At 42.8% G+C, this 25,085-nt stretch overlaps 1 protein-coding gene across 1 annotated transcript in view; it reads left to right on the forward strand.

Moving 5' to 3' along the window:
- The first annotated feature begins 5 nt into the window (after positions 1-5).
- Positions 6-25,085, forward strand: part of ADTRP (androgen dependent TFPI regulating protein) — a 62,085-nt gene continuing 37,005 nt past the window's right edge. The window contains exons 1-4 of the mRNA XM_072813606.1: positions 6-165; positions 861-1,115; positions 10,810-10,944; positions 12,527-12,628. Of these exons, the coding sequence (XP_072669707.1) occupies positions 870-1,115; positions 10,810-10,944; positions 12,527-12,628 (483 nt within the window). The 5' untranslated portion in view covers positions 6-165; positions 861-869. The remainder of the gene's footprint in view (positions 166-860; positions 1,116-10,809; positions 10,945-12,526; positions 12,629-25,085) is intronic.

The following is a 25,085-nucleotide window of genomic DNA, read 5'->3' on the forward strand; positions in this document are numbered from 1 at the left end:
CTGGTGATGTCACAAGGCATCATCACTTCTAGCACTCTCTCAGGTGCCTTCTGCCGAGCCTGAGCAGGGCCAGGTTCTGCAAACTCTGCCCAGCCTAAGCACGTTTTCTTACTCTCTGAGGCAATGCAGAGACCCTCACTCTCTCCCAGCAATGTCTAAACTCAGGTATGTCGGGGTCATGGCTACATACTTCTTCCTATGCTTTGGCCACAGACCTCTTGCTATGCTTCTTCCTTCTCAGGGCACAGAAACACCCATATAAATGATCTGGGGCAGCCCTAGGTAACCTTTGGTTCTCTAGGGTATAGAGAAAAAACTGAAAAAAAAAGAAAAAAAGGGTTGGGGCTGCTCCCTGGAGGAGCAGTTTGCTGCAGATTATATAGGGCCTATAGGGCCCTAGAGACCTCAGGAGCAAGATTATAATATCCTTTCCCTTTCTACTCACCTCCCTTTGTACCATAAATGTGCCCATAATCTCTCATCTCCTTCTATCAACCTGACCCTCATCTCTCAAGAAGTATTATTCCAACTTCCTTGTTCTGCCCAGATAAAAAGGAATGAAAAGAGGATATGGCCCTGACAGTATTGATTAGAGTTTATTGCTGTTTCACAATAAGGCCCCTTAACCCCCACCCCAGGCAAGCAGTGCAAAGTACAGATTTTACCTTCTCCCCTGCCCCTCTTCAAAGCCTAAAACACTGAAACTTATGCAGATCTGGGGATTACTTGTCATTATCTAAATGAAGGTATCTGAAAACCAACAGTAATCCTGCCTCCCAAGTTTATCAGGGAGGGAGCCTATGAGAGAAGCAAAATTCGGTCTTGCGGGAACTCCTAATCCCAGAGGGGGTGTTTTACAGCTCTCGGGCATGCCTTATTCAACTTCAGCTGTGACCCACACAAGGAAGGACGCCAGAGGAAAGCTACCTGAGTCATCCATGGCTCCCTGGTCAGAGCTAGCCATGACGAGGACTTGTACCTGCATATACCATTTCCTTGTTCTGAGCTGGTATATTTTTCTCAATTATTACATCTCACAGCAAGGAGGGGACCAGCAGAAATCCAAAATCTTTCTAAATGGTGGACACTGGAAGTACTTGACATTCCTAAATCTGGTAAGTCCATATGACCGCACCAGGAAGCAAGCTCTTAGTCTCTAGTATCAGCGTTTTTACACATATCACCTTTGACTTTTGGTAAATACAAAATTTCATCCTTTGTCTTCCTTCTTCATTGTCTTTGGGTTTTGGCTTTCTTTTTGACTTGACAATTGGCTCCGAGAAATCCAATTCAGAGGTTTTTGGTAGCTATGTTTTGTGCTAATTGTTAAACACTCTTTGAAAAGAGTCATATCTTGGAGCTCTTCTCAGATGAGCTCAAATGGAAAGACTAAATTAATGGTTTCACCATGGGATTGACTACAAACACAAGCGAGAATTTGAACTTTGCTTGGGGAAATCTGTGAGGGAAGGCAGGGTGGCGTATGTTGCGTGGGAAGCACAATTTCCAATGGGGGAACGATGCCATTTTCCAGCACAGACTAACAGATTTATCTAAGAAAAGCAAACACATTTTGCCATGTTCAGATCCCACTTCAATTTTTTATAGGCTCAGGCTCCATCTTAAAGGATGAATCACCCAACCAAATGGCAAATACACATTTTCAACAATTTACCAACCAATCCTATGACTTGATTCCTTCTTGTCTCTCTAGCCCAGCTGACCACATTCTGATGAATGAAGTGTGAATGAATGGGAGAAAAATAGGTTTTTAGAAAATGTTTTGGGAATATGTAAAAATATTAAAGTTAAAAATTAAAAATAGTACCTCCTCTGGGGATGCTAATTAATGTTTGAGATTTTTTTTTTAAACTAAGACCTAGGGTGCCATAAGAACCTCTGATTTCAGAAACCGGGCAAAATACCAATCCTTTGGAATCACAATCCTAAGCAGAGGTTATGCATGATCAGAAAAATTGACACTCTGAAGTGCTAAGGAGAAAAAAATTCAGAAGGTTCAAATCCAAGCAACCTGGAGGTTCTGCTTTCTTCTCTCTGGCCTTTTGCTGGCTTTTGATTTTGGCCTGAAAGCTTCAAGCTTGGGCAGCTCTAGTGTCCTTGAAATTATCAAGGTGACTGCTTCTTTCAATCACAGGATTTTATGAAACAAACACACAAATAGAAAACCACAAAGAAATGCTTTTGTGGAGCTTGAATAATGTAGTAAAAACCTCAGCTTTGTCTATCTATTGGCTTTATATTTAAAAAGTCAATGAAAAGGCAGAGTGCCAATAGCCAGGACTGCTGATGGAATCTAATCCAAATTCCAGTATGGATGTCCCACCTCACAGTAAGCGTGGCTGAGAACAGACTTACCACCTACTCCCACGAACTGGCTCCCTGACTTTCTCATTCTCAGTTCCATGCCCCAGAGCCCTCATATTTCCAAGAATGGAAAAAGCCATTTATCTTGTCAAAGACTATTCTTTCCGAACATTAATCTCTTTTTCTCTTCCCTGGTGAATCAGCTACCAAATCCTATGTTTTGTTTTGTTTTGTTTTTTCTCCCTTAGGTTCATTCTTTCTTCAGTCTTACTATCCCATATGACAGGCAATTATTAATTTGTACCTGGGTAATGAGATGATCTCTATATCGCCCTCTTGTTAACCATATATCCATTTATCTCTCAGGTTTCAGATTAATCTTCCCAAAGTACTGGGTTGGATTTGGTTTTGTTATAAACATCAGGAGCTTGCTTGCCCAGGATGGTTCTGCTATTCAAGAAGCCACAGTGGCTTTCTCCTACCTTATAGAAGTAATTGCACACTCTTGACTTAAGAGCTCACATGTCCACTCAGCCTTCAGGCCCTATTCTTCCCAGAAAAGATGGTCTCTTCCTCAGGAAGGCCTGTGTTTTCTCCAGCAGCCGTCTCTAGGCTTCTTGCCATCACCTCCCTACCCATGTTCATGCCATCTTTGGATGGAAGACCTTCTTGCCTCTCCACTGCCTTGCCATGGACCATCTGAAATCCCATGTTTTCCTTAGAATCTCTGCTGACCAACTCCAACCCACTTTTATTTTTCCTTTCCCTGAGTTTTTACAGCATCTCTCAGTCTCTGCTTATTTACGTAATTTATGTATAGTATTATTTTCTCATTTCCACCCACAAGTGAGTCTTAACATGTAAATGGCTCTAAAGCAGGAGTTTTGTCTCCTGACATTCTATGATTCTTCATTGTAGTTGCCCTAGTAGCTGGCGAGGAGGACCCCCGGAAGAAAAACTGAGCAACTTGGTAGGTTGACTGCACTTGACCTTCAGTGTTTTCTGCCTTCTTGAGCACTATTATCTCTTCTGACATCTTTTGGCTCTTGAAACAAACAGAAAGGGACTCACCTGTGGCTGTTTCCTTTCCTGGCTGTTAGGTGTCATCTTGAAAGTATGACTTAATGCAAAGTTTTCTAGTTGGTGAAGATGGGTTGACTGTGTTTCAGGGGATCAATTTAAAGATAGATTTCAGGGCACCTGGGTGACTCAGACAGTTAAGCATCTGTCTTCAACTCAAGTTATGACCCTCAGGGTCCTGGGATTGAGCCCTGAGCGGGGCTTCCTGTTCAGTGGGGGGTCTGCTTCTCCCTTTCCCTCCCCAAACTGTGCTCTCTCTCTCTTCTCAAATGAATAAATAAAATCTTTAAAAAGTATATAGATTCCAAATATGATACTTAAGGTGAGATTCTGGGCCTTAACATTTCTTGCTCTTGAGGTATCATGGGTTGATTTAATGGTTCTGTTTCCTAATGATTAAGTCTCATAACTTGCTGTAATACTAGTAAGTGTATTTAAACTTGTTGAAGTCAGTACCCTGACCTGCTTTCCAGGAAATTTACCACCCTATCTTTCAACAGCTTTAATTTTTATTTGGCTGAATATCAGTTATGCCTCATTTCAAGAGCACAACTCACCTTAGTGCAGATCAACATTCTGATCATCCCCATTTTCCTCCTGAAGCTTCATAGGGCTTTCAAAGGGAAGGCACACAGCATTGGTGGCAGGGGGTAGAGTGGGAAGGGTGCCACTGAGATTTGGTCACAGTGGCCAGTGCCTGCCTAGTGCCTGAGAAGAGTAAAGAAAAGTGAGGGAGAAGTGAGTTTGAGCCTAATGAGGGAATATGTCAACCCCAGGGAAGAGGCAGTCAATTCTCTGTTGGGAGGGAGAGGCTGTGTAGCCCCATGGTTATAAGGATGAGCTCTAGGGTTATGAGTCTCTGGGATGGCATCTCAGCTCTACCATCTCCAGGGGCTCTGATCCTGGGCTAGGTACTTCATGTTTCCAAATCTGCCAAATAGAAATAAAAGCAGTCATCACAAAATGGCCATAAGGATGCATGACTCAACATGCAGGAAGCTCTCAGAATGCTACACACACTGGATGATGAAGAGAGAAGATAGGGAGGTGGTGGTGAGCTTCTAGTCATCTCACCTTTGACTGGAGGTCATGCAGAGGACAAAGTGATTTAGTGGGATATCAGTTGGTGGGTCATGGATCCAGGCAAGGGTCACCCACCCAGCTCACTGCTGGTTATCTCCTTCTGCAGGGTGCATGTTCCAGCTTCCCAGCCAGCAGTTGGCCACTGTGGAGCCACTGTTAGCTGTGCAGGTACAGGCTGCAGGCACTGGGGCAGTCTTGGGAGTAGAGTTGGCAGGCTCAAGCAGAGAAGAGTGAGTCGTGCCGAATGGGGAACCCCCTGAAGCTGGGTGTGGAGACATGGCAGTGCTGTGGACATCCTCAGGTTGCTCCTGTCAGCTCAGGCTTCCAGTGCCTGAGACTTCCACAAATATTGTGTCCCCTCCTATCAACTCCATTTCCATCCAGGGACTGCCCCTGACCTCAGGGTACATAAACTGGGAGGTGGAGGTTGGAGGGGACTTTTAGCTACAATTGAGCTTGTTGGCTTTATGCAGGTTGTCGGGTTTTCCTCTTTTTAAAATAAAGTTCCTCCTGAAACGTTGTGCCACATAACTGGGATCTCCAAGGGAGATTCTAGGTGGGCCCCTCCCCACTTAACCGACAGAGACATGACCTTACCCTCCATTTTTCATGAAGTTGTCCAAGCCTCCTGCATCTCTGACCTCATTTTCTTCAGGCTGTCACCCTGACAACAGCAACTTCATCACATAGGTCCTTAGAGATGGCAGAGCAGGGCCAGGGAAAGAGAAATCCTTCAGGACCCTCCATTGGCCCAAACTCCAAATGCAGCTCAAGAATAATGAGAAGAGGATCCATTTATGTTACAGGACTCACTTGAGGCCAACCTTTAATTTCCATCATCAGGTTAATACATTACTCTGTGGAACCCTTAAGCTCAACAGAGTCAGAAACACACTTAACTGTCTATTCACAAAAAATGCTTAAGCCCACGGTTTTCAGCTCTCAGTTGGCTGAAAGGATGAGAACTGATGGCAGGAAATTGTCACCACCAGCACCCAAAATAAAATAACTAACTTACTGAACCCACGATGTTTTGGTAGGCTCTTCACGCACCATATAGAGCTCGGTGATTGAAAACTCAGCCTTTGGAGCCAGGCTGCTGGGGATGAGGGGAGGGGGGGATTCCTGGTTCTGCCGTTCACTTGCTGTGTGATCGTGAGTTACCTAACATCTCTGAGCCTCAGTATCTTCATATGGAGTGGATCCTGGGATGGGGCCCCCAGAATCCCCAATGTCCCCAGCATCAAGGTATTCATGCCCCACTTCCTGGGAGGAGTGTTGGCTGCTGATGACTCATAGCTGAGGTCCTGTCCCAGAAATGCCCTTAGCAGAAGGGAGCTGTCTCGACAAGGCTTGGGGCTCTCCTTGGGTTGGCTTCATCCAATGACTAGTTGATTTGGAGTAGAAAGGCTGGGCTCTAGGACAATTCTGAAGAGCCAGCTCAGCTCTAGAGCTCCTTTGGGGACCAGCTGATTCCATGCAACTGCATTATCTTTCATCTTTTCCTGCTGCTCAGTCCTGCTCCCACCTCCTCCTTCCCTCTCTCTCACAGTTGTTTCAAGAGTACGCCTCAGTGAACACTCTACAGGCAGATCTAAGAATCTGGTTCTGTTTCCCAAGGAACCTGACCTACATGATGTAAAATAGTAAACATACAGAAAAGGCTCTTCCTCCTCTTTATCCTCTCTTCTTCCGAATAAAAACATGTGAGAACAGAGTCTGCCCTGGCCTGTACTATGTGTAATAGTTTCCGAGTTTCTGGCACCTTAACAGGCACCCTGTGAATGTTGATTGCATGAATAAATGACCAGAACATGGGTCTACCTGGTCTGAAGCACTTTTTAGGGAACCCCATCCCACATGTAAGGGAGTCTCCCCACAGCCATCCTGCTGTTACTCTGAGGCCAGTCATCAGCAGCTATGCAGCCCTGGATGAGCATTCTTAGAATTCTTCTTCCAACCTGTCTTTCAGTGTTAGTGGTTTCTTTTTTTCCCCCTCCTCTTCATGCCAGTTTATATTCTTCATATCATTTCTTCTATGTTTTTTTTATCTCAATTTCTTATGTAAGCTAAATGCACATAAATGATGCTTGAAACAGTCTATTATATATAGTGCAGATCTATTTTAGCAAAGGTCTCCTCTACCTGTCCCCAAATACCAATACCCTCATCATCGCAGCAGTTATTTAAAATACCCACCACAATTGGTCTCCGTTTGCTGTTTTATTCTGGAATCATCTCCCACTGCAAGTCTTGCATCATTTTGAAGGCAAGACCTAAGAAAGTCCCAGCCTGTTCGAGTCAGGCACAGAGCTGGGCTGGGCGTTGGATGACTTGACTCATCCAATAAGATCTGTAATGTCTTGTTCAGGAAACTTGTGGAATCTCCCTCTCTGGAATTATTTTTTAAATAGAAGAAATTCTCATTCCATGAGATAGTTGAAGAAGGTTCTGGCTTACAGGCAAAGAAATTAACACGATGACTTAGAAAGGCGAAGTTTCCATAATTTCAAGATTTTTGTGAATTTGTGATGACACGTGAATGTAAAAACAAAATTTCCTTTAGCGATGGTTTCTTAAATTGCACTACTTATAAAAAATGTAATTCAGCCTTCCCAGGTGGTAAATTTGTTAGCTAGCAGCAAACACGGAAGCCAGCTAACAAACTTAGACCAGCAGCATTTCAGAAAAAGGCATAAAGAAAAAACAAACTTAGAAAAGAATTGGTAGGAGATAAATCACAGAGCAGTAGCTCTGAAATAAACCCTAATCGAGAGGATAGCATTAGCTCTGCTCTCCTGGGCAGCCAAAATAGTTGAAAAATGTAAATGACAGTCATTTTGTAAGATTCTTAAAAGAAGGCTGGTTGTTGCTATCTTAATGCTCTACTGTGTTGGTCTGCTCTTACTGCCATAGCAAAGCACTACAGACTGGATGGCTTAACAGAAATTTATTTTCTCATAGTTCCAGAGGCTAAAAGTCCAAGATCAAGGAATCAGTAGGGTCAGTTTCTGTTGAGGCCCCCTCCTTGGCTTGCAGACGGCCACCTTCCTCTCCTCACGTCTTCACATGGTCCTGCTTCACTCGTCGTGTTGTCTATGTCCTAGTTTCTTCTTCAGAGAAAGACCCCAATCATATTGGATTAGGACCCACCCTTACTGACCTCATTTTAGCTTTTTTACTTCTTTAAAGACCCTATCTCCAACCACACACACTGAAGGTTATAAACTCCAACATAAGAATTGGGAGGGGGGTGTGGGGGACCCAGTTCAGTCTCTGATAGCTACCATTTTCTCCCTTGGCTGTCCTTTCTGTGCTTGTTTTTATAGACATTTCATTGTATTGTCCCGAGGGAATGAGCAGACCCTGTCACATTGGGTGAGCTGATACCAGCCTGTCCTTGAGGCCCTCCAAGAAGGCTCCCCATTGATTGAGCTCATAGCACCTCCCTCTCCTTGCCCTCCAGCTCTGCTGCACAGCTCCTCTCTGCCCTAGTTCTGGCTTATTTATTTCTCTTGGCAACACCCTAGCGCCTCCCTCCTGAGCTCCTTTGTGAGGGCTCCACAAATATTCCTTGTTGATACAGATGATGGCATGTCAATGCACATTGAGATCAGTGGGGACAAGATGCACACAGTTGGCGTATACGTGTGAGGGGGTGGGGATGGGGGCGGGGCTGGAGGGCTGGAGGGCTGGGCAGGGAGAGGTGTCGGCAAGTTTGAGGCATGGGGAAAAGTTGTATTGATGAAGGGGGAGCCGGGGAGGCTCTGAGTAATGTGTTCTCCCCTAATCCAATTTCCACATTTTTGACTGGGAGAAGTCAGAGAAAGTTAGGATGAGCTTGATTCATGGTGACTCTGGGACGCTCTTGCTAAGGAAAGCAGTCACATGGACTTCACATGCTGGGTGGAGGCGGCCTCTCCCCAAAGACAGAAACCCTGGCAGGCTCTCAGTGCTCAGTACGTGATTAATTGCTATGTTGATAGAAGAGTGCAGGCCTCTTCGCTGGGGCCTAGGCCCCATGCCTGTCCTTCCTAACTAAAGCAGCTGCCTGCTGTGGCCTGAACAGCTGGAAGTGAAACCTGGGGTGAGAGGAGAGCTGCTCCAGTTGGGGCAGGGGTTGGGGGAGTGGTGGGAGGAGGCCACTTCCTCTATCATCCATGTGCAAAAGACTGCTCCAAATTCTGCAGCCTGGGGGCCGAATGTCAAAAGTTGATGACGAGTATTGGGGTGGCCACCTCTTCATGTCAAAACTGTTGCCCACCCCTCTCTGGAACCACCCTTCTGACTCAAAGCTTCTTCCTCCCTTCAGGGACCATGAGGCTCTCGTACCTTTCTCAGTTTGCTACCATCTGATCATTCTTTGCTACCTTGCTGCCCCCTTTGCCCCCTCATGACCCTTAGTTGAGGGGTCTTGCCCCTCACTTTCCACCTCTCTCTCTTTCTCTCTCTCTCTCTTTCTCCAAGCTCATCCCATCAGAAGGGTTCCCTCCCTGGATCTCCACTCTCTTGGGAAGGCCAGATCCAAATGTCCAAATGGAAGCTCCTCTAGGTAAGTGGCTTTCCACCCTAGCTGTCTCAATTAGCAGCACCTGGGAGGATTTTTAAAAATTCTGAAGTCCAGGCCACACCCCCAGGAAATTAGAGTCTCTGGGGGCATAGGTTGAAAATTGGACATCAGTATTTTTCAAAGTCATTTTTAAGTCTCCCACCTGGAGATACTTGTCTTTCTTCCAACCGCCCACAGTGCTTTATCTGAATTGTTCTTAGAAACCCGACTTTTTTTTTAAAGTCTGACTCAAGAACCAGACTGGGTTTCAAATCCCCATTCACCAACCATGAGACTTGAGGCAAGTTTGTTCATGTCTCTGTGCCTCAGTTTTCTTATCTGTAAAGTGGGTTGTGAGAGAGCATGATAATAGGACTTACCTAAGGTTATTATGAGAAATTAAAAACCTAGATCAGTGCCTGGCACATAACAAGAAATCAGTGAAAGTCCGTTATCATAGCTTTGAGTAGTCAGTAGGAATTTTCAGTGATAAATTTATGTCTAATCCAGTGAGTGATTCCAGAACTTTAGCATATATAAGGATCACCTGGAGAGTTTGTTAATAAGTTCCTGGACTCTGCTCCCAAAGATTCTGATCCTATAGTTGAGTGGGGCTGAGGTCTTGTATTTCTCACAAGTTTTGGGGTGACACTGGTGCTGCTGGTCTGAGGACCCAGCCGGGCATGTCACTGACCTAATTCACCTCTGGATCCTCCCTCACCCACCCTCTCAGGCTAGAGTGGCAGAAGGCCAACTCTGCTAGAACTTTTTTTCTGGGAGTCCAGACCTCAGAGGTCATTTCTCAACAGCCAACTTGATCCATCCTGAAAGCAATGCCGTAGGTTCCAGAACTCATACACTTAGAGTCCTGACTGCCCCTTTTGTACCAACCCAGAGCTTTCAAGAAATAGGATGAGATCTAATGCAAGCACAGTTTAAAACCAACCCTAATTCTATATTGTGACCTACGAAGCTTTCAATCAGAAGCCATAGGTTTGTGCAAAAGAGTAAGAATGGGCCTTTACTTTACAGAGTAAAGTTTGCCTTTATCTGGTCTTACTTCCCGGAAAAAGGCCTTACTTCTCTTTTTCCTCACCTCAAGGATCTCATGGTACTTAGTGATGAACAGAGCCCCTGGCTTGCCCTATCCCTGTGGGTTTAAATCACTCCCTTTGCCAGATTTTCTTTGCAAGGGCTTCAGGTACCCTGTTTCAATCAAAGAAGGACATTGGCTTCTCCCTCAGGTAAGCAAGACACCATTTTGTGCATCTCCCTCGAGAGCACAGAGCTCCTTTGTGGTGCTCTCGACCCTGATTCCGGCTTCTTTAATGAGATTGCAGCACCGGGCATTTAACATTTTTTTTTTTTTCTTCCTGGGAAGATGTCAGAACATGTCCACCATTGTGTCTGGCTCTTTGCCCTTGTCTTGTTTATTTGGTTTTGCCCACCTCCGTGCAGCTAAGGTATCTATCTCATTACATTCTCCTTTTAAGCTGACTCTTTATTTTGTTTCCATTTTAGCTTGAGTCCATTACACTAAATACTGTACACATTATTATCCCCTAAACGACTTTACTCAATCAGTTTTAGTGAGCAAGGTCAGGGCCCACTGAGCTGGAAGACCAGCCCTTAAATTGGATCTCAACCAACACAGCCAACAGCCCCCTCCTTCTCAAATCAACATTGCTCCCAGAGGGATGGAGCTTTACGTCAGTGAAGAATGTATTAATTAAAGCAAATGAAAATGCCCTCATTTGTTGTAATGAATTTAGCTCTTGCAGGCCATTTTCTTCGGGGTCGCCTGCATGGAAGATGTGCTAAAAAGAATTAAGGGAGAGAAAGACATTAAGTTCATGACCACCTTCAGAGACCTGCTTTTTACCACGCTGGCTTTTCCAATCTCCACAGTAAGTCACAAAGATGTGTTAGTAATAGAATACACTTGTCCATTTAAATGAACAACACTTCTCCTGGGTAGCAAGGCTGTTCAGGTGCTGATTATTGGGAACCTGAGCAACTGCATTTGCATGAATGTCTTGTCTGAGGACCGCACCATGTTGCCCAGTGTCATCAAGAAATAAGGCTCATTACTGACCAGAATTATCACTGCCTTTTTATCTTTGTAAACATTTGATTCGAGATCCTTATGGATGTCTAATGGGGAAGTTTGAAGGATCTTTCTTAATCAAGCTACAACTAAGATAGCCTTGGCTCCATCAGAGTCTTGGGAATGCAGGGTGCTGGGGAGACAGATGAGTCATTTTTCCTTTTATACATCTTCTTTTACTTGCTACAATGAGCATATGTTACTTCTACAAGTGGAAACCATAAAAAAGGGCGGCGGGGGGGGTATGAGAACTTCAGAGTTGGCTCATGGAAAAGACAATTGGGGAGAGAGCAAGACAGTCTGTCCAAAATATCTAGTGTGGGGTGCACAGCGAGTGCCTCATTCATTTTGTTGAATGAATGGACACTGGAAAGAAGCACGACATCTGCCAGCGACAGCAAGTGGATTTGCTGATACTGCCCACGTCTCGATGACATTGCTCCTGTTTTCATTCATTGGTTAGAATGGAAACAAATTGGGATGAAGCCTGTCGGCTGCCCAGCACTGCCTATGCTTAGAAATGACTGCCTCCCTCTGCCTGTCCTTGTCCTGCACCCTATAGTATTGAAACTTCAAACCTAAGTGCAAAATGAAACTGCCCAAACACTGACAAGTTCTCAGATAACAGAGCAAGTCCTGGCATTCCAGTTGTACTTCGCAGGATACCTCTCCCTCCACCCCCATAAATCTAAAGGCCCGGTTTTTAGCCACAATGGAGTTTGTTCATTTTTTTAAGGCTTAGAAATTGAGCCTTTGGAATTTAAGAAGATAGGAAAATTAGAAAATTAATGGTGATTTTTCTCCCCACCTTTACATTGACTTTGTAACACAGAGGACAGACACTTTGACAAGACAGCCAAGGGGCATGAGCAGATGAGGATCCTTCCAAAGCTCTGAGCAAGGGGGAGATACAACTCTCATTAACTAGCTTCTGATTATCCTGGGAGCTTGTCTCTTCTGCCCTCCCCCAGTGTCCCTGTGTCTCCTTGCCATGCCTACTTAGAGGGTGGGCAAGGAAGTGTAAGACTCAAACCACCCCAATGTGGCTGATCTCAGTACTCCCAGTGAAAGCTTAGACTAGAGAGGTCATTGGTTAAAATAAAATGACTTAATGGTCTGTGAATCCTGTTTATCTATATCCTCCCTGTCTGCCACAAGGACAAATAATTGATTCCCAATTCTCTGGAATCCCCAGAGAGTGGACATAGCAATTAATTCAATAGTCAGGAAGGTTGTCTTCATTTTACATTTCTATGATGTGTCTATAGGATATCTTTAAAACTGATTGTATCTATTTTTATTTTGCCACGTTTCCTTGGTTAACTTAGAAAGTTCTATGGAAAACAAACTTAATGACGCTATTTTTGTATTTTATTTTCCAGTTTGTATTTTTGTCATTCTGGATCCTCTTTCTTTATGATCGAGAGCTTGTTTACCCTAAGGCCCTAGATGGTATCTTTCCAGTATGGCTGAATCATGCAATGGTGAGTAAAGGGCAAATTCAGTAACTGAACAGAGATGGCATCAGCTTCTGTACTGAGAACTCCAAAATGCTTTATTTACATTTCCAAACTTCTCATTCCCCAGCATCCTGTTCACTCCTCCCTCTCAATCCCATCACTGTTTATTTAAAGAGTACTCTAAGAGGATGCCAGGGTGGCTCAGTCAGTTGAGCATCTGACTCCTGATTTTGGCTAAGGTCATGATCTAAGGGTCGTGAGATCGAGTTCCATGTTGGGAAATCTGCTTGAGATTCTCTCTCTCCTTGTCTCTCCCCACTTGCCCCCACTCGTTTGCACTCTCTCTAAATAAATAAAATCTTAAAAAAAAAAAAAAGGAGCACAGTGAGGATACAAAATGAACAAAAACAGCTATTATAATTGGAGTCACTGCAAGTAGAGGTGATGTCCAGGCAACATTTATTGTAAGTTGCTTCTAAAGTCATTGAAAAACACCCAATAGTAAGGACAGGCAACTTCTTGTCAGCTGTAGTCTTCAGTGAATAACATATAATAAAATTCTGATCTAGGGATCCCTGGGTAGCGCAGCGGTTTGGCGCCTGCCTTTGGCCCAGGGCGCGATCCTGGAGACCTGGGATCGAATCCCATGTCGGGCTCCCTGCATGGAGCCTGCTTCTCCCTCTGCCTGTGTCTCTGCCTCTCTCTCTCTCTCTCTCTCTCTCTCTCTCTCTGTGACTATCATGAATAAATAAATAAAATCTTTAAAAAAAGTAAATAAAATAAAATTCTGATCTAGGAAAGAAGTCAAGCCACCTTTAAAAAAAATCCATCCCAACACCCAAAGAACATCTCCTAGCTTATCAGCAGCAATTTAGCTAATACATTTCTAAGACCATTCATCACAAATGCACTCATTCTTTATCTGTCTCTATGGATTTATTCCCATTTGGTTTTTTATTCACATGTTTATTTTTGAGGGGTTGAAGAGTAAACAAAACCTGTTCTGAGAGATTCAGGTCCCTGGTATCTGAATGCCAGTAACAATGAGCTGGACAAGCAGTGCTGGCACACGGGTGGCCCTGTTTTGGATGAAAAAGGAGGTCTGAGTCATTGGCACTGCATATATGCAGGAGTCATTCAAAGTCCTAGCTCAGCTTCTCAATATTTACAAGTGCATTTTCACACTAGTCTGGAGTTCAGAAGGTCTTGGATTCTGCAAACCAAATGACATTTAAAAAAACAGGGGACATCACAAGAAAGAAAATGAAACTCACATGATTACCAATTTGGAAAAGAAACTCCACTAAGTCTACACCCCCTCATGTGCCCTGCCTCCAGAAAAACGTACCTTCATTTTATTTATTTATTATTTATTTATTATTTATCTATTTATTTTTGTACTTTCACTTGAAATATGTACTCAGTGAGATACTGATTATTGACAAAGATAGCCAAGTTCTGATCTAACTCAGAGTTCAGGACCAAAAACTATAAGTCCCTCCTCTCAGGGACCCCTCCCACCACCTTCTTTTGCTCAGACCACCTCCTCACTTTCCCAAATTCCCATTAACATTAATCTGAGACACACATGTAGGGAATATTCCTGCTTTTCAATGGCACTAATTGCTGTGCTAAGCTTGCTCCTCAAACACGAGCTCATTTAATTCACACAAGTTTATTTAGAGGACAACCATATCCTCCTTTTTATAATTAGAAAAAAATAAAATGCTCAGAGAGGTTCAGTGATTTGCCTGGGGCTACCAAGCTCATAAACGGGACAGTTGGATTGAAATCCAAGTCTAACTCACTCTTCGTTGCTTTTTGTTACAATAAGTGCAAAATTTGTAGTTTGATCTGGTTTCATAATTCACCAGGCAATCAAAAAGAATGTCACTCTGCTTGATTAACATAGCAAAGTGAGAATTCTCACTTAAAAAAAAGAAATCCAGAATCCCCATCTGTATGGTAATAAGCCAAAACTTGGCTTAAGAAAATGAAGTGATTTGGGACAAGTGACTGAACTAGATGTTACTAAGATGTTACTAAGGCAGAGCGTAGGAAGTGTCTTCTATTTGGATCCAAACACCTATATCGAACACCTTTTTCTTGGCTTTGTGAGCTCTTGTAGGAGTTTTCTTATAACCATTACAAGCTTCCTACCTCTCTAGGGTTCCATTTTCCACATAGAAGTTAAGTTGGATTTCTTTCAAACAGTTGTAATAGTGATGCCCAGCATTTGTGACCTTGCTAAACAGCCATATGGATTTTTGGTAATTTTGGAAGCAGATAATTGGACAATGTACATCATATCTGTGAACTAATTAGCAAGGCAGATATTGTACAACGAGGGTCTTAAGATATTTTTGTGCCTTCACCATCTGAGGGTTTCTGTTGACTCTGCTCCTTGTCCCATGGTCAACCAAGTAAATCCTTTAGAGAGAAAGGGCCAGAGTCGATGGGGGAGTGACACTGGTGACAAAGAGGAGAGGAGGAAGCAAACTCCCACGGGTCAGACGCAGACTCTTCTGTGTTTCTGTTCATTTAATTGGAGAAACTCCCAACAGAGCCATTATGGAAAAATGTCAGCATCACCAAAACTGGCATTGGGTGCCTGGTAACATGGTCACCTCTAAATTTCCATGCTTCCTTTTGTTCTGCTCCAAACCCAGCATCTTCAAGACTGCATCCCATCCCTCTTTCCCAGATTGCATCCCTTACTCTGCACATTTTCTGTGCTTCCTATTAAATCCCTCTGGTCTGTTGCCTCAAGGCTAATTTCTTGGATACCAGTATGAAAGAATATGGAAATAGCTACTACTGAGTCAGTTTGTCAACTCTACATTCTAATACTGTCCTTTCATGACAACCCAAAGGAGTGAATACCTGGAAACTACCACTGTGGCAGGCAAAGTGATGATGGGTAGTCAGGCAGGACATTTCATGCTAGTTGCCTCTGTTTGTGGCTGGCCCTGCTCTAAGAGGAATCCCCTCCTTTTTTCTTCCATAATATAAGGATTATTCCTGTCTATAGCCAGTGTCGCACTTGCCTAAAAGATTCTTTCATTTTACAACAGTACTTATGTTTGCTATTCTAGCCTTAGATTTGGAATATCTTTCCTGTTGCCATTTGTGATGTTGGCCTGGGTTTTATGAGTAGTATTTGTCAAATTAAGAAGTAACACTCTCCTCTTTGACACAGTGTGGTTCTAAAACCTTCATGATTCATCAGGTCTTTGGAACTCTCCCAGCCTGATCCTTCTAGCTCATTGGAGACTCATTATTGAATTAGGGACATTCAAAGTTGACTGTCATCTCTAATGGACATTTTTCTACCCTTGCTTTTTTTTTTCAAACCAAATAGTAACATCAGTGAGATATTTGCATTCACCATTACAGGCTGCCATTGACTGGTGCCCTAAGAACTCCCATGAGAGCCAGGCTGCCTTATTTAAAGTAGATCAACCTGCCTCTTTCATTGCTAAGCAGTTCTCCAGTCTTCATGAACGAAGGGGAAGAACAGCAAAGTATTTCTCCAGGTTTTGCCAGGAAAACATTAACTCCCCAGGTATTAACTAAATGACTACTAAACATAGAACCAGAGCAGACAGATTTAAATAGCAGGAAGAGGACTCGGTAACTGAGGAAACCATCAGATCCTAACCCGAAGGGAGCTAGGGAACTTATTCCTCTGGAAATCAACCTAAATTGCTCAGGTTGCCCCCAAGGAGAGTTGAGATAGATCAGAGAACCCCCTCAGCCCCTCTACTTTTGAAAATAGTATAGTTATTGAGAACATGTGTGCAAGCACTTTATAAAGTATCAAGGATGGCGTATATATGTTATCATCATAAAAAACTCTCAATCCATGGTCACAGAATATTAGACCTGAAAAGCCTTCAATGATATTAATGGAAATATTTTCCAAATAACCTGCTCTTAAAAGACAGGCCTTACCTTGACTCTTTAAAGTGGAGCAAGTGCCAGATACGGCTTCTTAGTTATTTCATGCATTGTCATTTATTTATTCATTTGAAAAAATAATTAAGTACCAACTGTGTGTGTAGCACCATGATCAATATTTGGCAAGGATTTTGGCTTCTAGCACCCTTAAATCTGGTTGAGCCTAGTATGCACACACAAAGTGAAATAATAAAATAACAATACTAATATACTACATTGCTATACAAGGTGTTATGCTGCAGTGCGTGATTGTTGCCAAATGAATGATGTGAACAGGAGGAGGGCTTCTATGCCCCCTGTGTCCTGGCCTGGCTGTGATTGACACGTTGTTCATGACTGAAGGCAATCCAGAAGGCCTTTGGGCCCTCCCAAAGGAGTCAAAACGTCAAAATGGGCCCTCCCAAAGGAGTCAAAATGTCGAGAGAGTGAAACTCTACCCCTTTCAGTTCCTTACTCATTCATTGCATGCAAGATGTTGTCTCTCCCTAAATTCAGACCCAATATCAGATTTTTCTCTCCTACCCATAAGCCTGCTGTGACATAGTTGGACTGCTAAGTAGAGGTAGGAGAATTCTGATGAGTAAGAAGATCATCTGTGGGCACGTCAGTACCAAAGGGACAGCCTTTGTTGTTACAAATTATCACCTTACCCCCTATGCCTTCCAGATTCCCCATCCCAGCCATCTCTTTGAGCTGGGAAGATCCACCATCTAGATATCTATTGGTAGCTCAATGTTTTTCAGCCTTTAGGAATAAATCTTTTTGTGAATCAGGAAATCCATGAATTTATAGATTCCATTTACGTGACTTGGGTTAAGATCTTCTGACATAACTGAGCATATACTTGAAGAGAGGACCCCCAGATGATTTTAATGCTCAGTTCAAATCCAAAAGACAAAATCAAGAATTACTTATTTTTCAAAAGCCATTATGATATACATAGAGCTGTTTTCATCTCTATGGAGAGATAAGAGAAACATCTATGGAGTGATAAGAGAAATGATTGACTCTCCTTGGGGGCAACTTGAACAATCTAGGTTGGTTTTCTAACCTCAAGAAGATTAAACTAGAGATATTTTACATCATCCACACATATATATATTCCCACCCAGCCTTTTAACATACTAAAAACAGAGGTTGTATTTTGCAGTATCTTTGAGAGAACATATGAGGCAGTAAAAAAAATACAACCCCCCCCCCCGTTATTATTCCCCAGAAAGTCCCCATCCAAAAAAAAAAAAAAGAGGGACCTAGTCAAGATTCCCATGGGAGACTCTGCCTCCCATCCACCTCTGTTTCTTTAGGACATAAGACACCAGCTGATATATGTCCTGCTGATAGAGCGCCCCAGCCCATTTCACACATAGAGTGGTAAGTGAGATCCGTTGGAGGATACTTGAACTCAATTCAAAGTTGACAAAAACCATGTAGCTCTTAAACAGTAAGATAGTTGGAAATAAGCTCTCCTCAAAAAATACCTTTGTAAACCATACCTTGATTGACACCATTCTTATCAAATGTTATCTTAGTCAGATAAGCCGGATGACAACTGGAATGTAGCAATCACTCGAAGGAATATTTATTTGGTTTTTAAGTTTTGGGATGAATCTGGTTTAGAGAAAGTGAAGGCTAGCGAGGAAGTCAGATGGTATAGGGAGCCTGCATAATATTATTATCTCTATTTTTATATAATATATAACCAGCTAATATATGTATAATAATATATAATATATATTATATATAATAATAATAATAAGCAAGACATTTAACTGTAGCATGAGGCAGTGCCTTCTGTGTACCAGGCCTTCTTCTAGGCACTAAGGATGCAAAAACAAACAAACCAAATAAATCTGTTCTTGTGGAGAATGTATACATCCTAGTAGAGAAGATGAGGAGAAAATAAGCAATAAATGAATAAAGAATTAATGATGTCAGGTAGTGAAGGTACTAAAACTAAAACTAAAGCAAGGTGAGTGGACAGCATGGTGTGTGTGTGTGTGTGTGTGTGTGTGTGTGTGTAGACTTGTGGGTCTATACGGTATAAGGCAATCAGAGTAGTTGAGGGGATGTCTCTATGTTAAGCTGATATTTTCAGAGAGGTTTGCATAAAGTGAGGGAGGCAGCCACAGGAAATTTTGTTCTGCTTGGACATGTTTGAGATACTTATTAGACAACAAACTCAAGGTGCAGAAGAGGCAAAGTGTACATATAAGCATAGGGGAAATTTCCAGGCTGGTGCCATAAACTTGGTTGTCTTCATTATAATAATTCTTTTTCAAGTTAAATGACCACCTAAGGAATAAGTAAGACTGGAAAAGATACCCCCAGGACAAAGCCTTAAAAATGGAAAACATTCCATTTCCTGTATCTGGATGGGAGAGCAGGAGCATTGTCACCAAGGAGATTGAGGAGGAGGTGCCCATGAGTTAGGAGGAAGCCCAGTACCCTTTGTCTCCCAGAAGTCAAGCATACAAATGTTTCAAGAAAGAGGAAGTATTGCATGTCAAAAGCTACTGAGAGGTCAAGTATGATGACACTGTAAGATGACTTGAGTTAGAATTTTCCATTGACTTCAGTGATATTGAACTCTCCCGTGACTTGCACAAGGGCAGTTTGATGGAGTGGTGGCAAGAGGAGGCAGAGCCTTGGTAATGCTGTATGCATTAGTTTCCTATTGCTGCTTAACAAAGTAACATACACCTAAAGGCTTAGAACAACACGAATTTATTATTGTATAATTCTGGAGGTCAGAAGATCAAAATGGGTCTTCTGGGATAAGATCAAGACATCAGTAGAGCTGCATTCTTTCTGGAGACTCCAGAGAAGAATTGGTTTCCTTATATTTCCCACCTATGATCTGCCTACCTTCCTTGATTCAGGCCTCTTCCTCCTTCTTCAAATCTGTTGTATCATTACATTCTAAAATCTTCTCTGGCAATTTTCTACTCTAAGCTAGATTCATGTCAGAAGGAAAATATGACCACCAACAGACCAGAAAATGATATTGGGAAATAACTCATTCTGTGCCTCTGGTAGAGATATACCAGTTAAGTCCATGAATGGCGGGTTTGGTGGTGTACCACAGAAAAGATCCTTTTCCCGAGCATTGTTCCTGAGGTCCTGAGCAAGAATGAAAAAAATGTAGTCATTGACCATACCTGATATTTCCTTGGATTTTTTTTTCAAGTTTAATCACTGTAGTGTTACTTATGGGTTGTCCTCTTGTTTTAAAGCATTTCTAGCTCTCTCTTTATTTATTCTATTCACTTCCTAATCTGAAGTGGATTAGGCTTTCCAAGGGCATTCACCTAGAAAACACTGAGAAGTTGAATGCTTAAGTCTCAGCAGTGAAATCAGAACCTAAGCCAGGATGAGGGAGCAGAGTTAGCTTAGGAAGGACGATAAAGCCCTCTTGCCCCTCAGGAAGTCTTAAGGTAAACAGGAGATCATGGGTAATGAACAACCAAAAGATTACCAGTCCATACACAGTTTTATGTAACTAGAACCAAGCAATCACAGTGCCCACTTTCTTCATCTCTTAAGAGCAGAAGCCAGAATGGCCAAAGTTTACTATATATATATTTTTTTTAATTCCTGATTCAGAGAACTTTGATTTGTGTGAAGAGTGGCTTGCTTTCACAATTCCATTATCTGGTGGTTCTCTATCAATAGGCTGCTTTCTAAATAGAAGAATACCCATTAGAAAATACTTCCTAATTTCAAAATTAAGATCAAAGTTTTTTTTTTTTTCTATGATAAGAACTTATTAGGAATTTGAATAATTAGAGGCACCTGGGTTGCTCTGTGGTTGAGCGTCTGCCCTTGGCTCAGGTCATGATCTTGGGGTCTTGGGGTCTTGGGATCAAGTCCCGCGTCAGGCTCCCTGCAGGGAGCCTGCTACTCCCTCTGCCTAGGTCTCTGCCTCTTTCTCTGTGTTTCTCATGAATAAATAAGTAAATTTTTTTTAAAAAGGAACTTGGATAATTAAAATTATTCCATGCCCTTGAGGATGTGCTGGTGGGGTCTCCCCTTCTGTGTGACGTAACTAATCCTCACTTCCACAGCAACTATGTGCAATCCCATCAATGAGAAGAATGACTTTATGTTACAGAATAACCAGGATGGAGAAACTCATGACAGAACCTAAAGCCCTCTGAAATACCAAGAGAAAGGAAAAAATAGCTAAGTGGGTAGGAAAGAGCTAACATCCCATGATCTCAGAACAGAAGTGAAAATGTCCAAGAGCAAGCCCAGGAAGGAGAGCCTTCTTTTTGAGTTTCCAAGGAACATCTGCCAGTTTACAGTCAGCAAGGGAAAGCCCCACGATATTTCTGGCTGCCTTGGAGGCTGTGGAACTCCATCCTCACCTGGAGCAGGGAGCTGCTGATGGGTTTTCCACCAGCACCCACCCCCTTTCCTGGTCTCTGCAGTCCCTTGTGGCTAACTGGAAATTCGGGTGTGTGTAAGTCCTCCATCTCTCTCTCACTGCCAGGTCCTTGCATTACTGGGCAGTGGAATATTTCTGCAGGGTACTGTCTAGTTCCCCAGATGGTGACTCCACTTCCCACAAACCACACACCCATCATCGCATGGATTCCCAGTTCTCAGACTCTCTCTGTCTTGAGGTTTGCCTTCTCAGCCCTGCCCTTGCATCCCCCCCTCTCACAATCTGATGGGCATATCCATGTATATAGGTGCTTGCTTTGCCAACTAATTCCTAAATCTTGCTGACTCTGTCCCTCTATCAGTAGCCTTACTTATCTTTTCTCACCTTCATGTGCTCACAAGATTCAACCATTTTCTCTAACATTTCACCCAAGAGTAAAGCTAAGGAGGAGCGAGCATATGGGGACACGAAAGAGCTCTTTCCCTGGGGAGCCCATGAGCACTGAGCCGCGTGAGACGGCTGCTGGTCTGTGGGAGTGTGAGTAAAGGCTTTGCTTAAAGTGGGGATCCTGCTTTTGTGCTCAGCGATTCATGAACATGGAGTGTATACTTGTAGCCTTTTTTTTTAATTAAATCCTCTTTTTTAAATTTATTCATTTGAGATTTTTATTTATTCATTTGAGAAAGAGAGCATGAGTAAGGGGGAAGGCCAGAGAGAGAGGAAGAAGCAGACTCCCCACTGAGCAGGGAGCCTAATGCAGGGCTCTATCCCAGGACCCTGGGATCATGACCTGAGCCAAAGGCAGACGCTCAACCAACTGATCCACCCAGGCACCCCAGATCCTGTTGCCATGCTCTTGTGCTTTTGAGGGAGGGATTACTTAGGAAGTCTGAATAGAAGCAAAGCATTATTGCTGGGTGTCCAGTTCATGTCTGTCATGTGCTTTGTGTCTGGGGGCAGATGATGTATGATACACACATAACCCCCACTTTAATGGACTGTATAGTCTGGTGAAGGGGACAGATATTAACAATTTCCCAAATTAATGCATAAGAACAAACTAAGTATTCTAGAAGAAAGACCAACAGGAGTGCCTCATGTGGATTTGTGGGTCAGAAAAAGGGCTCTCTGCAGATGAATAGCTGCTAGCAAGTAGGGACAGGGCAAAAAGGAGTTCAGGCAGAGGTAAACACATATGTGAGCTCCTGGGGTGGGAAAGAAGTCAGTGCACTGGAGGAAGGAAAAGCAAGGGAGAAGTGCCAACTAGGTGGGAGAGAGGCTGGTGGGGTTGTGAGAGCTTGGAGTCCCGTGGAGGCCAGGCTGAGGATTGTGGATCCTGTTTTTCTTGCCATCATGGTAAGGCTTTGCAGAGTCATTACCAGGGTGTGATATGATCCACTTTGCATCAGGAGAGGCCCACTCTGGCTGCCATCTGCAGAACATTGTGCAGGTGGTGAGACCATCTAGGATGTAGGCATCTGGGTGGGAATCCTGGTGCTTGAGCCAGGAAGGTAGGTGTGGAGATGGCATATATGGAGGGACTGTAGGAGTATTTTGGAGGTAGAATTTACAGCCTTGCTGATGGATTAAAGGGTAAGGCAAAGGAAAGAATCTGAGATCACCACCTTGATACTTAGCATGAGAAACTGGGTGAATTTGCGTAGACAGGGAAGACTTTTGGAGAGAGTGGGGAGGGCAAAGGGAGAAGGAGAGAGACTCTTAAGCAGACTCCCTGCTGAGCGGGGAGCCCAACCAGGGGCTGGATCCCACAACCCTGGGATCATGACCTGAGCTGAAATCAAGAGTTGAATGCTTAACCAATGGAGCCACCCTGGCTTTCCTGGCTACAGCCTATCTTTAGGGAGACAACCTGGTGTAGTTGTGATATGGGTCATGTGCCCTTAACACATGGTTAAGAATTTAGCAAATATGGGCTTTCTTGCCCTTTTCTGTGCCTGTGGGGCTTTCTGTATTCTGCTTAGCACCCAACAGTGGCCCTTCTAAATTCCAATGGCTGGTCTATCTGTAATTGGGCACATGCACGCACATGCAGCAGTCTTAGAGCCCACCATCCAACAACCTTGGGGGTTACATTTTCAGTCCTGACCAGGAAAGTTTAAAATCACCAGATGTGCCACATGGATCATTTATTACACAATTTCCCTACACAGTGGCATCCCAATACTGATCCTCACACTGGGAGACTTTCCCAGGTCCCCAAAAAGTCTCTGGTCCTACAATATGAGCCATTGCTTATCTTCATGGACCCTTCTTCTGTGAGCACATCAGAATTAAAAATAAGACATTCTTGAGGGACAGAATCTTTAAAAATTGCTTTTGGTCATTTTTGTTATTGTTATAGCTTCTTTCTAAATAAAAACCAAGATGCAGATAAGAGACATGATTCCAGGCCTGCAGAAACAGATTGGTTAGCACTGATGCCAATGTGAGGCTCAGTTCACCATTGCATGAATACTCTGCTCTTACTGTTGGTTTTCTAGATCTGACCCTTCATGGTACACTGCTGTTGGGCAACTTAAGTCCCAATCCAAGGTGACAAATGTGAATGTCTGAAGGGGCTGGGCGGGTAAGGGAACTGAGGGAAGCAGGTGGTCAGAAGAGACCTCGCAGAGATTCTGGGCTTCGCTAGATTTCACTTTAATTTTCTCATCTTTGAAAACAGAGCAGTTCTTAAGCACAAGGACAGTGAGAAAGGAGAAAATCCTCTCAGTGCTGTGGAAATGTAGGGAGTAGTCTTATATGGTCTAAAGGGGTAGCTGTCACTAAAAACAAAAACAAAAACCAAAAAAAAACCTCACGAAACAAAAACAAACAAACCCAAGTTGGAAATCCTTTTAAAAAAAATGATATCTCCATATTTAAAAGTACAGGCTCACAGTTTTTAGGACTCTGCTAAGACAGGCAATATATTTGTGGACCAGATATGGTTTGTAGGGTCTGCTCTATGATTAGTTGAATATACTTTCCTTTTAATCAGATTGTTTTTCTTACTGATCATGAATGCCTTTCTCACTTATAATGGAGAATATTAGAAAACACAGCAAGCTTCTTATTCCACTGATTTCTGCCCACGTAAGACTACCTTAATTAAATCCGGGAGTGAGGGCTGGGCAGGTGGATTGGGCCCTGTGAGTCTGTAAGACACACACATGTGTGAGGAGCTAGAGTTACCAAAATGTGGGAACAACTTAGACTTCTGAAAGCTTTTCATTCATGCTTCGGTGCCATTTTTTCACATATTCCCATCGTTAAAGTATATCTTTTTTGCCAATTGTCTAAGAGTTTGTGTACCCTAAGGACACCCTATTTTTTGCATAATTAGAGAGAGACAGTGACTTCTCTCATTTGTGGATTTTTGCACATTTGGACCTTCCTTTCCAGTTGTGAATATATTCACAGTCTTTGAATAGAGGAAACAACTGAAAATACCATGGACGCCATTAAAAAGACTCCATTAACATAAAAATCTATAGGCATGTTGGCCTGCACCCTATCTCTCCACTCAAAGAATCAGCTGTCTAATTATGAATGTTTAAAAACAGGATGAAAACCTGATGTTAGATAAGTGGCAAGAGGGCGTGGCCATTGCTTGAAAATGCTGTTTTTTTGCTATTGTCTTAGGACATATGACTAATAGACAATTATATAGTGATATAGTTCCCCTTTTCACCCATTTCATTCATAAATATTCTTTTATTCATTTTTATTCAATGTGCATTTATAGCAATGATTGGCAGAGATACTAAAATACTTAACCTATCAAATAGTATTTAATAAAAGTCTTTTGTCTACCATCAGCCCAGGGAGGTTAGTATAAAGCTTATATGTGGGAACATTTTAATTAATATGCATAGTTTTACTGACATATTTTAAAATACTTTGCTAACCTAATAATGTCAGAGTTAGTAGCATTAAAATATCATGATGATCACAGAAATTGTAAGCCTGACACAAAAGGTGCTTAAGAAACATTTGTCAAATGATATTTGACAACTGGGATATGAGTTGCTCATCCAGGGAGAATGGGACTTAATGTTTGTGGGTTGGTTTTTTGTTGTTGTTGTTTTGTTTTTTGTTTTTTTGTTTTTTTGTTTTTTGAGATGGTGACTTTTA

This window comes from Canis lupus, chromosome 37 (assembly GCF_048164855.1).
Source record: "Canis lupus baileyi chromosome 37, mCanLup2.hap1, whole genome shotgun sequence".
In the NCBI taxonomy this organism is placed as follows: domain Eukaryota; kingdom Metazoa; phylum Chordata; class Mammalia; order Carnivora; family Canidae; genus Canis; species Canis lupus.